The sequence below is a fragment of the Danio rerio genome, chromosome 1, assembly GCF_052040795.2.
Source record: "Danio rerio strain M-AB ecotype USA chromosome 1, GRCz13ab, whole genome shotgun sequence".
Classification (NCBI taxonomy): Eukaryota; Metazoa; Chordata; class Actinopteri; order Cypriniformes; family Danionidae; genus Danio; species Danio rerio.
Genome location: NC_141021.1, coordinates 41016718 through 41038046, shown reverse-complemented (window position 1 = coordinate 41038046; position 21329 = coordinate 41016718). Strand labels below are relative to the sequence as shown.

Below are 21329 nucleotides of genomic sequence, written 5' to 3'. Positions count from 1 at the left end.
TAGTTTAATTGTTAAATCTTAACCTAAATTAAAGCTTTTTTTTTTACTTAGAATTTGTTATAAAATTGCAATTTACTTTTATTATTTGACAAAATGTAGTTTTATTTTACAAAAGAAATGTGCAGCATTTGATAAATAATAAAAGGGCACTTGTTTATTTCTAACTTTTCTAACTCATCACAACTAGTAACTCATTTTTATAAAACAAAAAATCATATTATGAAATCAGTATTACAAATTTCATTCAATTGTGAGTTAAGTAAATTGTTACATCCCTAGTAGTAAGTCAATCTCTAGTTTACAGTCAGATATAATCAATGTACTAATTGAGGATGTAAAGCATTATCTGTGATTGCTACTGTACATCTTAACTAGAGCATGACATTGAATGCCCTTTTGGTCAAATAAACCTAATCTTTGCACATTTCTTAGCCCTGATTTTGATCAGAGATTACTGACATCAAATGAACTGTTGTCTTTGCAGACATGTGTTGCAATTGAATCCCTTTATTGAGCTTTGACAGAGAAGGAAAGCCCAATTACCTACAGAGAAATCCACTCTGCACACCTATTTGATATCCAGCTTTGACTGCAGTTTGGAGAAATAATTTTGAGATAACAAGGCATTCCAGCTAATCTCCTTAAAACTCAAGCCAGCTGGCAACATGTACCACAGTGCATGTTAATGACTGGCCTAGCAATGCTTTTTCACTCTGCCGTAGCATCATCTGTTTACTTTGAACTGTTCCAATTTCTTAAAAATGTGCCTTAAATAAATTATCAAAATTTAGATATTTAATTTGATTTACTTTTAAATAATTTCTGCTAGGGCTGCACAATATATTGTTTCAGCATTGATATTGCAATGTGCAAATCTCAGTCAAATCGCAGGATCTGCAATGCCAAGTTGGGATAATAATGAACAAGAAACCACAGATTCAAAACACATGAGTTGTGGAGTCATTGCAAAGTTTAACTTTATTTTTAATCAGATTTTCATTTAGATCAGTTTTTATTTGCATCTGCTTTTAAGGCCCGTGACTGTAAAATTTCAAGTCAATTAAAATACGGTATTTTTGTCTTAAGACATCATAAAGATTGATACTTTAAAGGGCACCTATTTTACCTCTTGTTGTTGCCTGTACTTTTAATGCAAATAAGCTAGTTCTCCCCGCCCACCATTCCCACATACATGTCAGAGCCATAGAGATCGCTCTGATAGGTGTAGAACTTTACCTGCTGTGTCTCACATAGATAAACAGTACAGTGACAGACAAGAATGATGCAGATCTCCCATACTACAGTAAGAACTTTCCCAATGGTTATTTGATGTACTTGTTGTGGAGTTAATTCAAGGCTTTCTGCAGTGATGAGTCACACACAATGTTGCACAAGTCCTGTCTTGTGGATATGATTATATGTGTTACTATGAAGACATGCTAATATGCAATCCTAAAGCACTCCTACTGTCCATCACACTGTGGTGCATGGACCTCAGAATTGCAAGGATTTGGATCCTATTTTAATGTCAGGAAATTTAAAAAAAAGAGACATATGGAGTTTCTATCACTCAAATTTGACTGTGGACACACTTGGGCATGGGCCGGTAAAAGTTTTTGACGGTATTATAACCTTGGATAAAAATATTGTGGTTTCACAGTACCACAGTGTCGTGTTTACTGCTGTAAAATAACTTCTTTTTAATGGCTTAGTAAAAGCCAACAACTTTTTTCCCCATTTAACACAATATATTACATTTTAGGAAACATTTCTAATATTTTCGAACAGCAAACATGTCAGGCTGCATAGTTAAAATAAACCATTGACTTCTACTATCTTCATTAGCTTTAAAAACACAGATTTCCTTACAACACATAAAAAGAAACACTTAAAAGCCCTCTACATAAATGCTTTAGAAACTGTATAACAAAACATTTTTTTTAAATATCTTGACTCTTCCAAGCCTCGATAAACCTTGAAACCAGTTATCGTCCCATGTCTAGACACTATAAACACAGTTCTGTCCAAACAGCTTCGAAATAGGTGCCCTTTAAGAAATATTTGTTGTGTTTATGTTTTACTAAAGAAAACTAGTGTTGTTTTAGATTTGTCAATTAAATTTCTTTACCCAACTCTACCGAAAACCATAAAGCCCTGTGTATTTTTTTTTTTTTATCTTTGTTCCGTTGTTTTCATCTGTGGATTAATTTGTTTATTTTATTTTGTATATTTTATGCAGATCTACTCTCAAACAAAAACATTCCAATCGAAATGAACTATAAAATTTAACCATAATAGAGTTATCTATTAAAATCATATTTATATAGCTATATATATTGTAGAAAAAACAAACTATCCCAATGCCAATCAAAAGGCAGATAATGAAGTAAAGTAGAAATAATGTTTTAAATGAACTGTGAACAAGTAATTTACTGTTCAACTTTTACTCTGCAAGTAATGCTCTCAAAAACATGCTTGAGTGAAAGTTTTATCAAATGTGAGTAATATTTGTTCTGGTTAGAAAAATGATTTATTCCAATATAATCCTAAAGCACTTGCTGTCTGTGGAAAGATATCATTAACGATATCATTATGTTCAGAATAGTCGAATACACTACCTGACAAAAGTCTTGTTGTTGATCCAAGTTGTTAAGAGCAAAAAATAATAATTTGACTTCTAGTTGATCATTGGGAAACATGGCAGAAGGTAGATTTTTTCTATAAATCATCCGTTGAACTGCATCCCAATCATCACAAATACTGCAAAAGACCTATTGTAACCTGCCCAAGATTCCCACAGAAATCAGTCAAGTTTGGTGAAGGAAAAATCATGGTTTGGGGTTACAATCAGTATGGGGGCATGCAAGAGATCTGCAGAGTGGGTGGTAACATCAACAGCCTGAGATATCAAGAAATTTGTGCTGCCTATTACAAACCACAGGAGAGGGCAAATTCTTCAGCAAAACAGTGCTCCTCCTCATACTTCAGTCCAATCCTGCTTCAGGATTGGCCAGCCAATTCACCAGACATGAACATTATTGAGCATATCTGGGGTAAGATGAAGGAGAAGGCATTGACAATGAATCCAAAGAATATTGATGAACTCTGGGAGTCCTGCAAGAACGCTTTATTTGCCATTCCAGATGACTTTATTATTTCAGTTATTTGAGTCATTTTAGAGATGTACAGAAGCAGTCCTGCAAGCTCATTGGAGTCATACATAATATTAAATATTTTTCCACTGCACCATCACTTCATATTCTATACTGTACATTATTTCTGTTAAGTGACAAAGTCAGACCTGACTGTAAATAAATAATTAAAAATCAAGGCATATTTTATTTTGGTAAAATAGGCGTAATCTAGAGGACTTTGCCTTTCATATAAGCCACTTCTGATACCAAATGATCAACTAGAAGTCAAGTTATTATTTGTTGTTCCTAAAACTTGGATATGCGACGAGACTTTTGTCAGGTAGTGCAGGTCATTGCTTGAGATATCCTTTTTTTTTTTTTGCTTATAGGCGGAGAAGTTGCTTTATTGCCACCGTTAAGCAATTTCTTGTTGCTAGGTTCTCAGAGCTGTTGGCAGTATTGTGACAACAATTGTTCAGTTTTCAAGCTGCTAGCGAGTGTCACTGACATGGATCAGAACAGCTGGAGGTGACAGGAACCTTTACCACAAAAGCTGACTGCTGTGTCACAACTATGTTAAACTACTACCATACAAGTAATTTAGCAAATTCATAATTACAAGACTTCACTTGCGAGGTTTTCAGTTAATAATCAAAAGCATGTTGGATTCAATAAAAAAAGTGATTAAGTGACAAAATATACTAAGTGACAAAATATACATAAATATATACATAAATAATGTACCCTTACAAATTTAAAACACTAATACACCTGATATTTGTTAAATAAAAATAAGTTAATAATTTTATTCTGAAAAAATTGCCACACTCAATTTTTTCGTCCAAATTTTGGTCAAATATGAACAAACCCAACCACATTTTCAAATTTTAAGTCATGTTCAGATGACATTAGACATGTCACAAATAAACAAATAAGCAATAAATAAAGTCCACAAATGTCACTTTATAAGTCGAATATATTATATAATAATCTGCGTTTACTTACTAATCGTGTTTAAGTACAAAATAAAACCCTCTCCTGCAGTGTGTGGCTACAGCCTGTCCTGTAGTTTGAACTCACCTATTTACTAATTGAATTTCAGGAGAGATTAAATGTCTATAAGGCGTGAAGTTCAATAGACACACATTACTGTTCACAGGATGACAGAGGGAACACGGCGAGGTGTGTGTGTACTGTATATGTTGGTGTCTTCATGATGAAGTAAGGGAGGGGGGCCCTGCTGGTTACTAGGATACTCCCATCCATCTGTTAGTGCAGGGAGTTGTTTTCAATGCGGTGCAATTTACCTCAGCGTAAGAAAAGAGCTCAGATGCTCAAAACACCTGCAGTACGAAGGCTCAAAGTGTCTAAAATCAACAATTAACCGATGCAACGATCTCAGAGACAATTATCAAATATTTTCGCCTGATAGGCCAATTATCATATTTATTGCGAAGCGGCGCAAAAAAAGAATTTGAATTCCTACAGTAGTTCCAAACGCAGCCTGACTTCTTTTGCAATGGACAGCGTTTGAAAGAGACAGCTGAAGATTGCGTTGAGTGATATCTGCGGTCGAGAAGAGGAGCAGCGGAGCTCAGCGAGTCCCTTACCGAGCGCGCGCGCGCACACACACACACACAAGCACGCCCGCTCCAGCTCTTCTCCACACACACGCGCTCAATCTCGCCACCGCGCGCACAGACGCTCATCCACTTGACCGGTTTATAGGTATTGTTACATTCCGTCTACTTCTATAACCAGAGCTTTGAAGCACAATGGAAGAGAACATGGAAGAGGGACAGACGCAGAAAGGTATTGTGTTCAATCGCTTTCCTCTCATCTTTTATCATGCGCGCTCCTCTTTGTGCCCAAGAGTACGTGTTTATAATCTCAATCAGGCAAGACTCTGTTGTTGGAGACCGCCGCTAATTACTTCTATGATATTTTTTACAGCCTTCAGAATCAGCGATTGTATCTTAAAAGGCTGCAGCTCGATATGCAGAGATGCTGATAAAGATCGGTCGTTCCGTTAATTGGTGCTGGTGTGGTTTCAAGTGCATTGGTCAGTCTATGGGAATGGCCATTGTCAGTGTGTGCTCATTTGTGTCATGCTTTGTGTGTGTGTGTGTGTGCTTGTCTTAATGGATAATGAGGGTTGGCCATCGCTCTCTTTTCTTTCTCCCGCTCATTCTTTCTTGCCATCACTGGGCTGCTCTGGTTATCACCACAGTGCAGCCATTACAAAACAGTACTCGGGTCAGATTAGATTAGTGTGGCTCTTCACTGCCTTTGTCTCCTAAACTGTTTACTTTACACGATTGTCACTCATCTGATTTAAAGCTGCAGCTTTTGTGATGGGTTTGGCTTGGGAGGCGTGGGTCTATTGCTGCATCTATTAAGAATGAGTTTTGAGAATATGCAAGCTTGTTTGTTTGTTTTGGATTTGTAAGGAATATTCAGAATTTAAAGTAAAGGAAAGTGTCATCTTTTTTTTTTTTTTACTGATAAAGATGGTTTGTTTGGTCTTTAATAGGTCCCTGCAGCATCTCTCTCCCACTCACACGCCCACTCTCTTGCTTTCATTTTTCTATTATTGCTGTAGTTGGACGTGCTGAAGAACAATGGGTGGCAAATATAAGGTGGGGCGAAAATAAAGAGGCAGGAGTGGGTTTATGTCATCAAAATGGTGCTTATGAGCAACCGCTGCTTTTCTTTAAGTAACGACGCTGCTTGCCTGCCATAACTGACCCACTTCTGATTGAGAAAGAGAGAGAGAGAGAGAGAGGATGGGGGAAGAGAGAAAGGAAATTAGGGCGGCACTGAGCATGCAGAATTCTCTCTTTTTAACCCATACTGCCTTATCACCCCGAAAAGCGAGTTATAATCAAGAGACAATGCTTCCGAAGAGTTTACATTGATACGAAAGAGTCTGAATTCAATTTGCGTAGACCTTAAAATAGAAGGTGCGTTGATTTTTCTGCTGATGCTGGTGTTGCTTGTCAATGTGAACACCCAGAAAGAAATGCTCCACACGCATAGCCTACAGAAGCTGCTCAACAGATGTGCAGTCCTTCAGCGTTTCCTGTGGAAATCAATTATTTCCACTTCACTCATGTGAGGAACCACTTCGCAATAACAGTGTTTAAAGACTGCCCGTGGGGACGGGCAGCGAGGGATTCTCTCAGACCCAGTCCAGCTCTTCTTATCTCTCTCTCTTTTTTTTGTGAATGAATTTCAGCTATAGCTTTCTAGTTTTTATAGCTGATGTTCTCATCCTTCTTAGTGTCTCTCTCTGTCTTAATGGGAATAAAGATATTATTTAATAATTAGCATGTGAAAGTATGAGGTGACAGGAGAGAAGCAATTGGGAGAGATTAAAAAAAAAAAAAGCTGATGATTTTTACGAATGCTTCAACAGTTTGCAGACAGCCTCAAATGAAAACTGACTGGTTGTGGGGGTTCAGATAGATAAATCATTCATCTTCAGCAGATGGCAGAGTGCTCTGGATTAATTCTCATCTTTAGTGTCCATAAGTGGATCAGCGGGCAGATAAGCTACTGTCACAAGCTACACATTTCCAATGGATATAATGAAGTTTTAAGATCTTTTGTTTGTGTGTATGCCATCGTTTGTTAAGACTGATAGATGTATCACACTAGGTATTAAGATGTGTTTTTATTAGTGTGATTGCAAGTGTAAATAGAAAATGAAATATTTGCAATGGTGTTCAAGAATGCATTATAGACTGGGATTGCTTTCGTAGTGTAGACACTGATGAGAGTGAATGCATTTGAACAGTCACTAAAGATAGCATTCTCTCTGCCTACTGACCTAATTCTTAAACAGAATGTGAGGTGTTGTTGAAGCATGTAAACCAGATGGCATTTCAATTTTGCCATCTGAAATTGTAAGGTTTTTGTCAAACCTTTTGTCAATTTTATAATGTAAACAAAATCGACTTTCAATAAGAGACATGTAACACAACCGCAATAAAACTAGAATGTTTTCCTCTTTTCTTCTTCTGATCCTATTGACCAAAACACCTTTTAATATCAGATATAAACAGGGCCTGAGTTCACTAGCCAAAATATGTTTTTCATTGAATTGTATGGCACTATTGCTATTATTGCATGCTAAACTTTCTGTGAATCTGAATAATTACATTCATTTAAGTGCATAGATTAAGCCTCAACTTGACCTGAAGGCAGTTTTTGAATGGAAACTGTATTGATTTTGCTCCTCAGACATGCTACAGCGCGCAGCAAAATTAAATACTCAGGAATGCCTCGTTCTTTCTCCATGGCCATCATTCAAACACTCTCGCTAACTCCACAGACTCTAATGCAGAACTGAAATCAATTCTCTGTCCTTTGCTTAGCATTATTCATAAGCTCACTAATGTTGTTTAGCTATTGGTGTGAAGTAGCAGACTTGATCAATCATGCTTCTTAAGGTCTCAGTTAATAAGTCAGTCTTCGTCTCATTCTTAGGGTCAAGACTTCTGTCTAAGCATATACATCGTCAGTTCTTAATGATTGAATGCGTTTCTAAGAAAAAGAAAAGCATTATTATTAAGTTTTGTTCTACAATCAAGAGTGCAGCCCCCAGTATGTAAACACTGATTGCTTCAAAAAACATTTGCTTTAATGTTTTTTAAGTCATGATGTCACAGAGTTCAAGATTTGCTTCCCTTTCAGAAAGATAATCATTCAGTGACAGAAAAAGGACTTTGAAGTAAGATTGGGAAAGATATTCTCTGTGCACTATTGATCTTTTGCTTCTTTTGTTGTTTGCTTTGCCACATATCTTCAAAAATATGATTGTGCTGTGTGTTTTCGAAATATGTCACTGCTTCCTGCCTCTTGATCAATGATGTCCTCTGGCTGCGAAAAACCATTTGATTGATGTCCTGGGCTGTTTCAGTGTAAACATTTCATGTTTCATTGAATTTGTATGCCTGTTGGATTCTTCAATCAAACTTTTTTCACTTGAGCTTTTATTTATTTATTTAATTATTTATTTATTTACTTATTATTTTTTTTATTTGATTGATTATTTATATATATATATATATATATATATATATATATATATATATATATATATATATATATATATATATACATATATACATATATATATATATATATATATATATATATATATATATATATATATATATATATATATATATATATATATATATATATATATATATATTTATTTATTTATTTATTTATTTATTATGCACATATGTATTTATTTAAATGTACTACTTTTTTTCAGGGTGATAAAAACTAAATAATGACTAGTAATCCCTTACTTGTGACATAATATTGTCTTTGGAAGCAGTCCAACTCAGCAGTGAGCATCTACATTATACCTTAAAGCTATTAAACTGACTCAACATCTATTTCAGTGTGTGTAAAAAGCAATTAAATTATGATTTTGATGAACACCAGTGTAATCACTGTTTGTTAATTAGCCACTGCTTTGTCAGAGTGTCCTAAAGCTGTTTTCAACAAGCGTGACAGTCACTTCTCTCAATATAATAGTGGCCAAGCGTTTGAATGGCAGCTTTTATTCTGCTTTATTGATTCGACATGTTTAGTGAAGAACCATTAATTAATCCGCTAATAATGCACAGGAATCCTAAATCATGAAGAATACAAAACAAATCTGATATTTTAATTTTGAAGAGTTTAAATGCCTGAAAAATTATGGAAATTAAAAGGATAGTTCATTCAAAATGAAAATTTTAGTAGTTATAATAGTTAATAAATCAATCTTGGAGCCAAGACTTATGTCTTCTGATATAAATAATCAGTTCTTAAAGATTTAATGTGTTTCTAAGAAAAAAAAAAAAACCCAAAACATTAACATTTGATTTGATCGGACTACAGTTAAACTACATTCGCACATGTGCAGAGAACTGTTTGACCAGGCTGTGGATTAAAGCTGATAATATAGTATATTACACAGACGAATCGTTTCACTTCATAAGACCTCAGTATGTCATCATGAGCCAAGTCTATTGATTTAGACTTGCTGGTATTTGTTTATTTGTATATATATATATATATATATATATATATATATATATATATATATATATATATATATATATATATATATATATATATATATATATATATATTTTTTTTTTTTTTTTAATCTAAGGATCCAATCACCATTCACTGCCATTACATGAATCACCAAGGACTACGGATTTAGCTCAAATCTTCTTTAATGTTCTACTGTAGAAATCAACAACACATACATCTTATATGACTTGTACATGAGTAAATAATTCATTTTTTTTTCGTGTGAACTGTCTCTTTAATGTTTCAAATTTTGTTTATTATTATTATATATATATATATATATATATATATATATATATATATATATATATATATATATATATATATATATATATATATATATATATATATATATATATATATATATATATATATTGTTTAAATCATAAAATACTTGAAAAAGTAGACTTTTAATAATAATTTAAATTCCTTGAAAGTGTTTGGATGGTCTGTATTTTTAATGTTTGTGGCAAAGAGTGAGGGGCTGTGTATTTAAATGTTTAGAAGTCTGCAAAGAGACACTTTTTTTGGAATTTAAAGGCAAGCGCTAAACCCTTGAAGCACGTTTCTAATGTTGTGACTGCTCTTGAGGAGAAGTGCTTGACCCGAGTCAGTGCCATCAAACAACACTAGCATACATTTTTTATTTTTATTTTTTTTTAACAAAGAAAACCATGCTTATGAATAATGAAAGGTGTAAAAAGGTTTTGGGATTGTTCATGGAAGATTGAGAGAAAATGTGGTCTCAGCCTGCTGGGCAATTTTCTGCCATCTGCCTCTGCTCTATTTTTAAGCTGTCAAACCTCTTTTTTATGCATGATGTCATGCTAGTGGCATTGTAATTTTAGGAACTTCATAGCTGTCAGTTTTTGATTCTTCTTGTGATAATCACACCGACATGTAATCATAATGATATATTATTTCATTATAAAAGAAAGAGTTTTCTTATATGAAAAGAGTGAAGTTGCCTTAGTAAAAAACATATCAGATTAAAAGGTCGAACAAATCAGAAAAAAATGTTTTCACAACCAATAAATTAATCACAAAACAAATAAATATATTTTAAAATCACTCTGTCATCAAAATACTAAATCAGTATGGTGCCCCTGCATGGCTTTTGAGTAGATTTTTGTGGTCAGCGGTCAACCAAGCCTATATGCATCAGCAACCAGTCTTTAACCATAGTTATTTTTATTGGCTTATGATATTGGTCAAATCCTACAGAGATAGCAAACAGTGATGGAGAGCTAAACTTGTAATTGCTAAAAAAATGCATTAAGTATTTTTATCCACCATCGTTGGAGTTGCTGTTGAAAGTTTGGGTTCATTCATATCACATGTTTCTTATCAAATAGATTTTTGTCTTTCTGTCTGGTGTAGTGCTACACTCTAACTATATCACCTTTGACAAGAAAGGCAGACGCAGCAAAAAAGCTGTAAATTACTATCCTCCACTGCAGTGTAAAGCAACCATATGTTAAAACAATGTGCATAATCATCCTTATAGCATCTGCTCCATCTCTCTCCAGAGATTAATTTATAATACATTATAGAGGCATTTTTGTTGTTGTTGTTATTGCTTTATGTATATGCTTGTTATTTTGTGCTAATATTATTCCTTGTATGTACTTGTTTACTATATATTTGTTCATACACATATCCTTACATTTCTACAAAATAGTGTATGTTGTATTTCTGGCATTATATAATGACAGGTATAAAATGGTCTTAAAATAACAATAATCTTGTTTATTGTAATTTATTTTGGTGCATTATATCATACAAAAAAAAAAAACATATAGTGACATTATGCCATAATTTATATAGATCCTAAAACTAAATATGAAAACTAAAATTTAACAACTTTATATAAACATTTAACTAAAACATTGTCAATGAATGTTAAATAATTTTAAGCTACATTGTAAAACAATATTTATTGGAGTAAACAAATCAAACATATTTAAACAAATTATTGAAAGTTTTTTTTTTTTCGTACACTGTTAACAATGTTTGTAAATTACACAGTATTTAACTAATATGAACTGTATTTTCACTGTAGGACAGTTATGCTGTATGTTACTGTATTTTAAAGTTGCATTGTGAAAATTACTGTGTGTTTTAATATACTGCAACTGGGGAATTGCCAGTAACTTACTTTAGATTCTACAGTAAATAGTTAACAGTTAATAAACTTTTATTATATATTTATTAATACACATATTACTTAATTTTCTACAAAATATTGTGTGTCATATGACAAGATCCTAAAACTAAATATAAAAACTAAAATTAAACAACTTTATAAAAATATTTAACTAACACATTGTTGATGAATGAATGTTAAATCATTTAAAGCTACATTGTAAAAAATATTTTGTGGAGTAAACAAATCAAATAATCATAAAAAAACCTTTTTGTACAATGTTAACTTTTTTTGTAAATTACACAATATTTAACCAATGTGAACTGTATTTTATTGTATGACAGTTATGCAATATGCTACTGTATTTATAAGTTGCATTATGAAAATTACTGTATATTTTACAGTACATATACTGTAAATACATGTACGGCAAGATCAATTGTGCCATGACTGTAATTACAGTATTTTTGCTGTAATTGGTTTACTATAAGTTACTTTAGATTCTACAGTAAATTGTTAACAGGTAATAAACGTTTATTATATATTTATTAATACACATATTCCTTTTTATTTTTTTTTTTACAAAATATTGTGTCATATGCCATAAAGCTCTGTAGATCCTAAAACTGAAAACTAAACTTATTAAATTTTATAAAAACCTAAAAAAAACCAAAACATTGTTAATAAATCAACATTAGATGAAATTAAATATTTTTAAGCTACATTGGAGCAATATTTCTTAGAGTAAACAGATTTTAAAAATCATAAGCTTTTTCATTTCATTTATATCTGATTCATAGTTACATGTTTATTTGAGCATTGGTATTTGACATTTGTTTGAAATTGAAAACAAATATTTTGACTGATAAGTTTTATCTTATTGCTTTCTTCATTGACTTCAGTGTAGCTAGCATTGAAATATTAATCATTTTTATTTAATTTAACTTTAATTGAATTTTTAAAAAACTTAAATCAATGATGTAAATGACAAAAAGATATCAAAAAACTATAAACCAAACTAATTAAAATCACTCATTCACTATCAGGGGTTGCCACAGTGGAATGAACTGCCAATTACTCTGGAATATTTCTCATGCAGCCGATGCCCTAAGACACAAAATTAAAATCAAAAAGCAAACTATTAATAATGAACAAAAATATTATTTCAGGGATACTTAAATGACACTAAGTTTGTCAAACAGCAATGCTAATTCAAGTGAAGTCAATGCATTATTCCATAAGATTTACTGTAAACAAACGTACACAAAAAGCTGCAGCTGCATATACGCACACCAAAATGAACAAATCCCCCATATGCGCCATCTATTAAGTCAGAAATAACTTTGAGGCCCTGCTGGGATGGAACATGACAGGCGGTGAAGAACAGAGCTCATTATCACATCAACATTAGGGTTTATTACTAATACAGTAAATTTCACCCTCATTGCGTTTTAAGTAGATGCAGTCTAGACGGCGTTCAGATCCACAGATCTTGCCGTTCCTGTCGAGATCTCAGCCTGATTCTCCATCGCTCTGTGCTCGAGAGCTGCATAAAGCTTCAAAGAGCCCGGCAGAGTTGCTGTGGGCTGTAATCTCCCCTCTCACACCAATGCTAACACCCAATTACAATCACGGAGCTGTCACAGCAGGCTCAGCCCTCAGAAGTTCCTCAATAGCAGTAAAGGAACCAATACAAACATATACAGTAGACTGGCTGCCCATGTCTTTGACTTTTTTTTTTGGGAATCTACTATAGTGTTTCGTGAATTGGTTATTGTGTCTGTGTCTAACTGTAAACATGCCATTCAGTAGCAGGGTCTGTAAAAAAAGGCAGAAAAAAATAGGACATTTTTTATAAAGTGGTATAGATGCAGGGACAGTGTTTGTTGCTGGAGGGGACAGCGATTACTATGATTTCATTGATGGTCAGTGTTATATGCAATACAGTGGAAAGTGAAGCCCACAGTACATGGTTAAACCCTCTTTTATGCTGAACCCTTGTATGTACTTAAATTGATCTGTTATTTAATTTTTTATTTGTTATTTAATTTACATTTATTTATTTCAGTTGTTTTATTGAACCTTTGGACAATTTGAGAAACCTTACAATGTACGTTCATTAATATAAAAGAAGTTTGTTTTCATATGTATTTAGTTTAATTTTTATTAACTTAATTATTATTATTATTATTTATTTATTTTTGTTATTATTATTATTTATCTGTCATATGGTTTGTTGGAATTTATAATCAATTCCATGCGTTTTCAATACAAACCCAGGAGGTGGAGATCAATTAAAAAAATATTAGTAATTTATTAAGTACAAATGAATAATTCGATTAGGGCCCTGGGTCGAACAAACGTGTCCTATTGGTTATACAATGCTATCCAAGAGAACACAAAAGGGCGCTCTGCGAGTGTTTTCTTAGGTCTACAGACCTAGTTTATATACACAGAAGAACGAGAAGGCGGGCTGTCTCTGTCAGCTTGTCTGCACCATCTTTAGTTCCTCTTTTCTGCACAGAAGAACTGGACCAGTTAAATGCACATGCTTACAGACCTCCATAGGCTCCAATAAATGGTTACACAGGAAATCAGAAGCGAGAGACACATGTTATTTTTATTGTTTCTGCTGCATATTTCTAGTCCAAGATAGCTCTTTCTACAAAATGTCTCATTAGTATGCAAAATATATCTCCTCAAAGGCCAGTTTCGGTTAGCTTATAATTTGACAGAGCATACAAAATATAGCATAGAATATATAAAAAAATATAGTAAAGAATGACTGTAAGGTAAATGATTTAACATCCCTTTAGGCAAAGCATACACAGCATACTAATAGAGAATCAAGAATAACTCTAATGAGAAATGAAAAAAAAATCCTTTTTCTACAGGTTTTAACTTTTAAATGAACCGCCAATATATCCAGCATATTTTTTATTTGCAGCAGATGTCCTTCCAGCTGCAACCCATCACTGGGAAACACCTATCATAAGCAGCAAAATCCATCAAAATCTTCCTAAGACAAGAATGTACTGCAAACAATGAGAACACTATTGACCTCAGCAATGCTTAGCCTCTTATGCATTTTATCATACATCACATGTATATTTGCAACACGCTAACACCACCATGGTTATTTAGTGAATGAATATGCATAAAAAAGATGTTTACCAATTACTTTAAATGAAAAATGATTCTCGATTAATTAACTGCAAGTCTCAAAACCTCTCGTTCCATTCAGCACAATCTTTCAGTTTCATTTCCAGCAGTGGCTGCATGACAAATTTCTCCAGCATCCAGAGTCGGGCTGTGCTGCTCTCACTTTTGGCCCGGCAATACAATTCATTAATCCTCATTGTTCCTACAAGACAAGCTATTTAATACACTTCCAGGAGCACTCGCAAATTCTACAAACAGCATGGTTTGAGGAGTGTTAGCCATTTTGTGGATTGCTCTTTCTTATAATTAAATGTATTCTTAAAGAGCAAACATAATTACGCACATATCCTGGCGATGGGGTGTTTGTTTACCTCGGAATCTGATCTGAGATGTTGTTTTGACACTCAGTAATTAGTTAGCGATAAGCCAGTGTGAGCATACAGTGTATATGTGATCTTATCACATGCTGCTCACAACCAACACAAAGCCCTTGTTGTATCAGGGCGGTGGTGTGATGACATGGGTGTCCCCCGCTCTATTGTATGGTAATGTGTGCCACTTTCTCTTGGTGGGCAAACCCCTCCCCCCACCATCACAAACCCCCCTCCTTTCTGTCTGGCCTGTGCGGCTCAGCTGAGGGTTGATCCGATTGCCTCAGACCCTCTGGGAGGAGGGGGCCACACACACACACAGACATGTGCGCGCACACACACACGAAATCATAATTCATTTTCTGCATGATGTTGAAAGTCCTGGCATTTATGAAGATGATTATGAATGAGTGTACTGATGAAAAGTACAGCAAAATAAAGATTGGATCTCATTTCTCATGTCTTTAACTAAATGCCCAATATGTTAGTATCTGAAGGGTGCTTTTAGAAAGATTTTTATTTTCAAAGTGCTTTAACAAAAGTGTTGTCAAAACGGTTTACACAGATCCATGCGAATTGTTAAAAACGTATTATTATGCATGCAAAGCCAATACATGGTGATGTGCTGGAGAAGTGTTAACAGACTTATTATTGTCTTGATTGCCAAGTACTCACACATTTTAGTAAGGCTCGTTCACACCAAAGAACTAGTAACTGTAAAGACTATATAGTCAATAAATATATAATTTTTTTGTGTGCGAGTAAAACAGTAGCATGGTTTATATCACATGTAACAATGCAAAAATGCCTTTAAATCATCAAACTGTATTTTCAGGCTCAGTACAAAAAAAAAAAAAACTAGAAAAATAATGCAATAAATTAATTAATTTTTTTTTGTTCATGCTTATCATGATTATTGAAAAGTTTTGACTTGTTTACAGTCATGTCAAGTCTATTTGGGTTAAATGTCATGTTGAAATTAGGGTTGGGTGATGTCCATCAATTTTGCATCGTACGATGTCTAATGTGCAACATCGCGATGGATGATGGCAATGAATTAATTATGTATAAATAATTAATTAATTCATAACGAAAATTACATTAAAATTACCACGTCAATCACTTTTTCCACAGGACTTCGGCATAAATAGGCAGATTGATCTGTGTTGTTATAATGGCGTTGACAAACTTGGTTGGTAAAAAAGGTACACAACCAACAACAACCAACCAACAGTATGTGAGTATACTATAGTCAGACATGATCCAGCAGTACATCATTTATAAACTGTCCGACGTGCACTGTTCTCTAGGGTTTTGTGCTCAAAGCACCCGCTGACTGCCTGGAGCTCAGATGTACGCATCTGCTAGAGTACGGATGCTACATGTGTAATGTACAGCGACACTAGACAAGGGAGTGCGGATTCAAACGCAGTTTCTTAAGAGTAATCAAGCAAGCAACAGTCAACACGGCCAAACAGATGTACCGAGGCAAATCTAGAGTCGTAGTCAAATATCAGGCAAGAGGTCAGAAGGCAGGCAGCAAACAGAAATAAACAAACAAAACAAAGCAAGTGTAAAAAACATGGCTAGGCAAGGAAAAAAGAGTTGTAATGTTTACTATACAATTTAACAAGACTCAGCAACAATGTGTGTGTTTGTGCTGTTTTTATAGTCCATGTAATCACATCATGAGCAACTTCAGCTGTGTGTGTGCAATCATCGGAATCTTCATGGATCTTGTAGTCTATGAAATGGCGGATTTTTAGTCCTTTGGCGATCTGCAGCCGTGATCGCTGGTGATCATAACAACATGAATAATTTTCATTCTAAAATGCCATTTTAAAACAAAGACCAATTAGTGTAAATGGGGCCTAAGTGTGTATGATTCACGAGTGGGTTGCTACTGCAATGGGAGCGGGATGGAGGATCACGATGCCAGCTCAGCATCGTGATGTCTATCGGCCATCGGCGATGACATTTTCCATCGACCAGAGCCTAGTTGATATCTCAAAACAATATTTTTTGTTTTGTTTTGAATCTACCTTTTTTTATTCACAACCTCTCCAAAAATCATGTTAAAAAGTGTTTTACTAAATATAATAAATACTTATATATAAATACTGCAATAACACTAAAAAAATGCCTATTGTGACATAGTAAAAGCAACAGCAACTAAGATTCTGATTGCTCTTTCAGTGTGCTTCTAGATGTATGCTGCTTTTCTCTTGCGCACTGTAATAATAGACATGTCAATCTGAATAGTCAGGCCAATCCAAGCATGCTCTGGTTGGGAAATTGTGACAGATTGGCATTCACTCATTGTTCCTACCCATTACATCTACTCAGCATACCCGAGTTCACATTAGTAACGCCATGGCACTGCATATTGGTTGAACTTTAAAAATTATTTGTTCGCTAATTGAATTAGATTCTACAACCACCTAAACATAATTTCAATCCTAGCAGAATTTCTGATGTTTTGTCATATTTAGCTTTGTTTAAATCAAATCTGCTCTAAATAAAGATACACATTTTACTACGGTTTACTAATGCTTTATGAAGTTATAAACCAAAATGTGGTGCAAAACTATCAAATTCAAACTATAAATCTGCGTATTAGTGTTGTCACGATATTGAAATTCGATACCAATGGATAGTGTAATAAAAAAAAACGTCCATTTCCAGCTAATATTTGAGCACTGTAGAGCGTGTTCTTAAACAGTGCTGATTTGCCATTGTGTTCAGTCAGATCAGTTCACCGAACTCACCGCTGTTTACTGAGTGTAACCACAGATACAGGGACACTGGAGCGTTTTAAGCCGTGAAGATCAGTTGATTCATCAGCGGATCGCTCGTATGTCAGCTTATAAACAGACCGGCTGGTCTTTGCAGCTTTAAAAATGTTTCTGTGTCCCTGTATCTGCTGTTACACTCAGTAAACAGCGGTAAGCTTGGTGAATTGATGCCCTTCATGGCCCATCACAGTAATTTCTGTTGAGCATGGCAACACATTGGCAAATCAGCACTGTTTAAGAATGCGCTCAAATGTTAGTGGGAATTGGCCGTTTTTAAAATTTCAGTACTGATTGGTTTCGTATTCCAGTATCATGACAACAACACTACTGTGCATTAGTGCCAATTCTGTCACACTCCCATGAGAAAACAGTGACCTATAGGTCACCCACCCACCAAACTCAAGATGTTGTTCACATTGATAAATCTTTAAAATGATTTTTGAAAACACAATGACGATGTCAATTGGATCTAGGAAGTCCACAATAGCATATATCAACTTTTTTGCAATGGTGTGATGTTATGTTGACCTATAAGGGGCTGATCACAGTGGACATGCTTTTTACATTCCAAAAATGTGAGGCGCACATCACTGCCTTTTTTGTTGGCAAGAAAAAAAGAGGTATGGTGTGCTTTTTTTTTTTTTTTTTATGTCACGAGGCAACGACTAAATCAGCTGGGTATTGTGCGTGATTGTTCCTGTTGATATTAATATAATTTTTAAATTTGATAATATTGTGATATTCGAGATTTGTGATTCATACAGCACTGGATAACTCAAAACAGCAATCACAAGTCTCTCCTTTATCTTCAAAGGTCTCCGTAGTTGTCTTGACAACACAAACACTGCGGGCACTTCAGCGAGAACCCCAACTCTGCTTTCATTTGATTGAAGAATGCAAAAGACACGGCTGAAGTGACACACTTTTTCCACTCAGAGTTGACTTTTTTCAACTGCATGCTCACGGCACGCGACGGAAAAAATGGAAGGCGCAATGGTTAAAACGCAAGGCGTGCAGGGTGCATAAGCAGTGCACACAATGCTCACGGCTGTTAGTAAATGCTAATATAATCATTATTATTCTTGAGAAGTGATAGGAGAATTTTGTTTTAGTTAAGTTAACATACCTGAAGTTTATAAAAACATTATAAATGTATGTTTTTCTGATTATAATCAGAGCTACAAAAATATTGTGCTGACCAATCTCCTTAGACCAGTGATTAAAGACAATCATCTGTTTATATGTCTGTATGAAATCTGGCTTCAAAGATTGCCCTGTGCGCAACCAGAATAAATCTCTTTGGGTTTCTTCTGTATTGTTTTCTTGCTGCAAGATAGTAAAATCTTTGAAAATGAATCTTCCTAGGCCTTTGAAATTTTATTTATTTATTTTTTTCTGACAAGAAGTAACAGCCCACCATTATTCACAGTTTAAAGCTGTTTTCGAATCACAGTAACCATTTCCAGATTTGTTTTGTTGGTGTGTGAAGCTTAAAGCTGGTTTTAACACCAGAAATTATTATTGTTTTAATGACATCACAGCATATATTGAGGCTTTTAGTTTACCTGGCATTTTTTTTAGAAAAGTAATGTGCAAATTTAGCTGACCAGCCAGCTAGATGTTACAATTCACTTGTTAATGTGCAACATCCTAAAGCCTTTTGCAACAAAACCAACCATGATTTTGATCCCTGCCCACTCATACACATGCAGACACTCTCCGGTGTGGTTGCCAGGTCTTGGATAACCATTCTTCACTGAATGGGCATGACTGGATGAGAGTGCTCTGCCAAATCAAAGAAACCGTGGCCCCAGATTCACTCAGTGCTTGAGACTGTATTCAGCTGATGCCAAACAAACCAAAGCTATGGTAATTGATGCCAATGGGCTTATTGTTAACATTATGTAGAAGTATATGTATTTAAGAGGCCGTGGTGAACTGAATCTGTGTGCACTGCGAGAGAAATTTAAGTTTGTTTGTGGAAAGTCTGCTGGCGTAAGGTGAGGGTTTTCAGGTTAAAAGTACCCTCTGGGCATCACAACAGTATAATGCCTGGGACACACCAAGCCAATGGCAAATAACTGTCACTGAGAAAAAACAACTGTGTTGTTGGCTGTCATGACCAAAAAACTGCCTGTGTGCACACCCAATAGACTGCAGGTGACTGAAATGAGAGAATGTGTTATTCCCTGATCACAGGTGGCGGTAATCTATTTTCTCATTCAACAAAGGGAAACCGGAGTTAAAAAGCATAAGCAAAATATGTTGGATAAATAATCTAATCATTTATATTGTTAGCAAATATCTGAGAAATGCAGCAAAATTACAGTCAGCTTCTACACTACCTGACAAAAGTCTTGTAGTAAATCCCAGTTGTAAGAGCAACAAATAATAACTTGAATTCTAGATGATCATTTGAAAAAGTGGCAGAAGGTAGATTTTTTTTTTCAATGAATTATCTGTTGTACTGCATCCTAATCATCACAAATAAAGGCTTGATCATATTTTATTTTGGTAAAATAAGTGTAATCTAGAGGCCTTTGCCTTTCATAAGCCACTTCTGATACCAACGGGTCAAGTTATTATTTGTTGTTCCTAAAAAATGAATAAGCGACAAGACTTTTGTCAGGTAGTGTATGTTTGCTATTGGCTTAAATTGTTTACTTGGTTACATTAGTTTAACTTTTGTTCTTGCAGTCATTTCATTTTTGCATAACCAATCAGAGCACTTTACTGAGCTGATGGCCAATGCCAATTCTACTTGCTAAATCAGGCAAACCTGCTCCAAAACTTCCTCCAGATGAAGGCCCAACCAAGGCGCAACAGCCAACCATCGACTTGGTCTGTCCTGGCCTTAAGACCCTGTTTACACCTGGTATTTCAAGAAGGCAGCAGCAAGTAAAATGTAAACAGGGCCCAAAAGGTTTTGGCCTTTTTTGACTTATTTGATTGGATTACTTTGGTGATGTAGACATTTATGTGGTTGAATGGAAAAAAAAAAAATCCAAAAAACACCTCTTATGACATTTTTTTTTTAAATTTAGGACATCTTTTTAAAGTGTGCTGACCAGAAGAGATTGAACTTGCCATCAATAATCCTAAATTTTTGCTTCCTGATTTTAAGTGTAGACGGTTCATGTTAGCTTTGCGGCTTTCAAAACAGAAATGAAAGCTGCGGCTTGATGTATGGTTTTCCATTCTTTTCTTTCGTGTTTATTCATTCATTCATTCATTCATTCATTCATTCATTCATTCATTTTCTTTTTGGTTAGTCCATTTATTAATCTGGGTTCATCACAGTGGAATGAACCACAAACTTATCTAGCACATGTTTTATGCAGCGGATGCCCTTCCAGCAGCAAACCAACACTGAGACACACCCATACACTCTTGTATTCACACACATACACTACGGCCAATTTAGCTGATTCAATTTACTTGTACCGCATGTCCATGGGCTGTGGGGGAAACCGAAGCACCCGGAGGAAACTCCACACAGAAATGCCAACTGACCCTGCTGGGGCTCGAACCAGCAACGTTCTTGCTGTGAGTTAATTGTGCTAATCATTGCACCACTGTTGTGTCCTCTTTCTTGTTCTCAGGCTATAAAAATGAC

The 21329-nt window shown here is 34.7% G+C and overlaps 1 protein-coding gene across 6 annotated transcripts in view; it reads left to right on the top strand.

The window, feature by feature from the left end:
* The window catches only part of gpm6ab (glycoprotein M6Ab), a 107585-nt gene that overhangs the window by 41807 nt on the left and 44449 nt on the right, over nt 1-21329 (top strand). For 3 of the 6 annotated variants that reach the window (XR_015475692.1, XM_087235495.1, XM_087235497.1), the window contains exon 1: nt 4406-4946. Coding sequence is in view for 2 of the 3 variants with exons in the window: in XM_087235495.1 (XP_087091621.1) it covers nt 4910-4946 (37 nt within the window). In the remaining variant the exon portion in view is untranslated. 6 annotated transcript variants of the gene reach the window in all.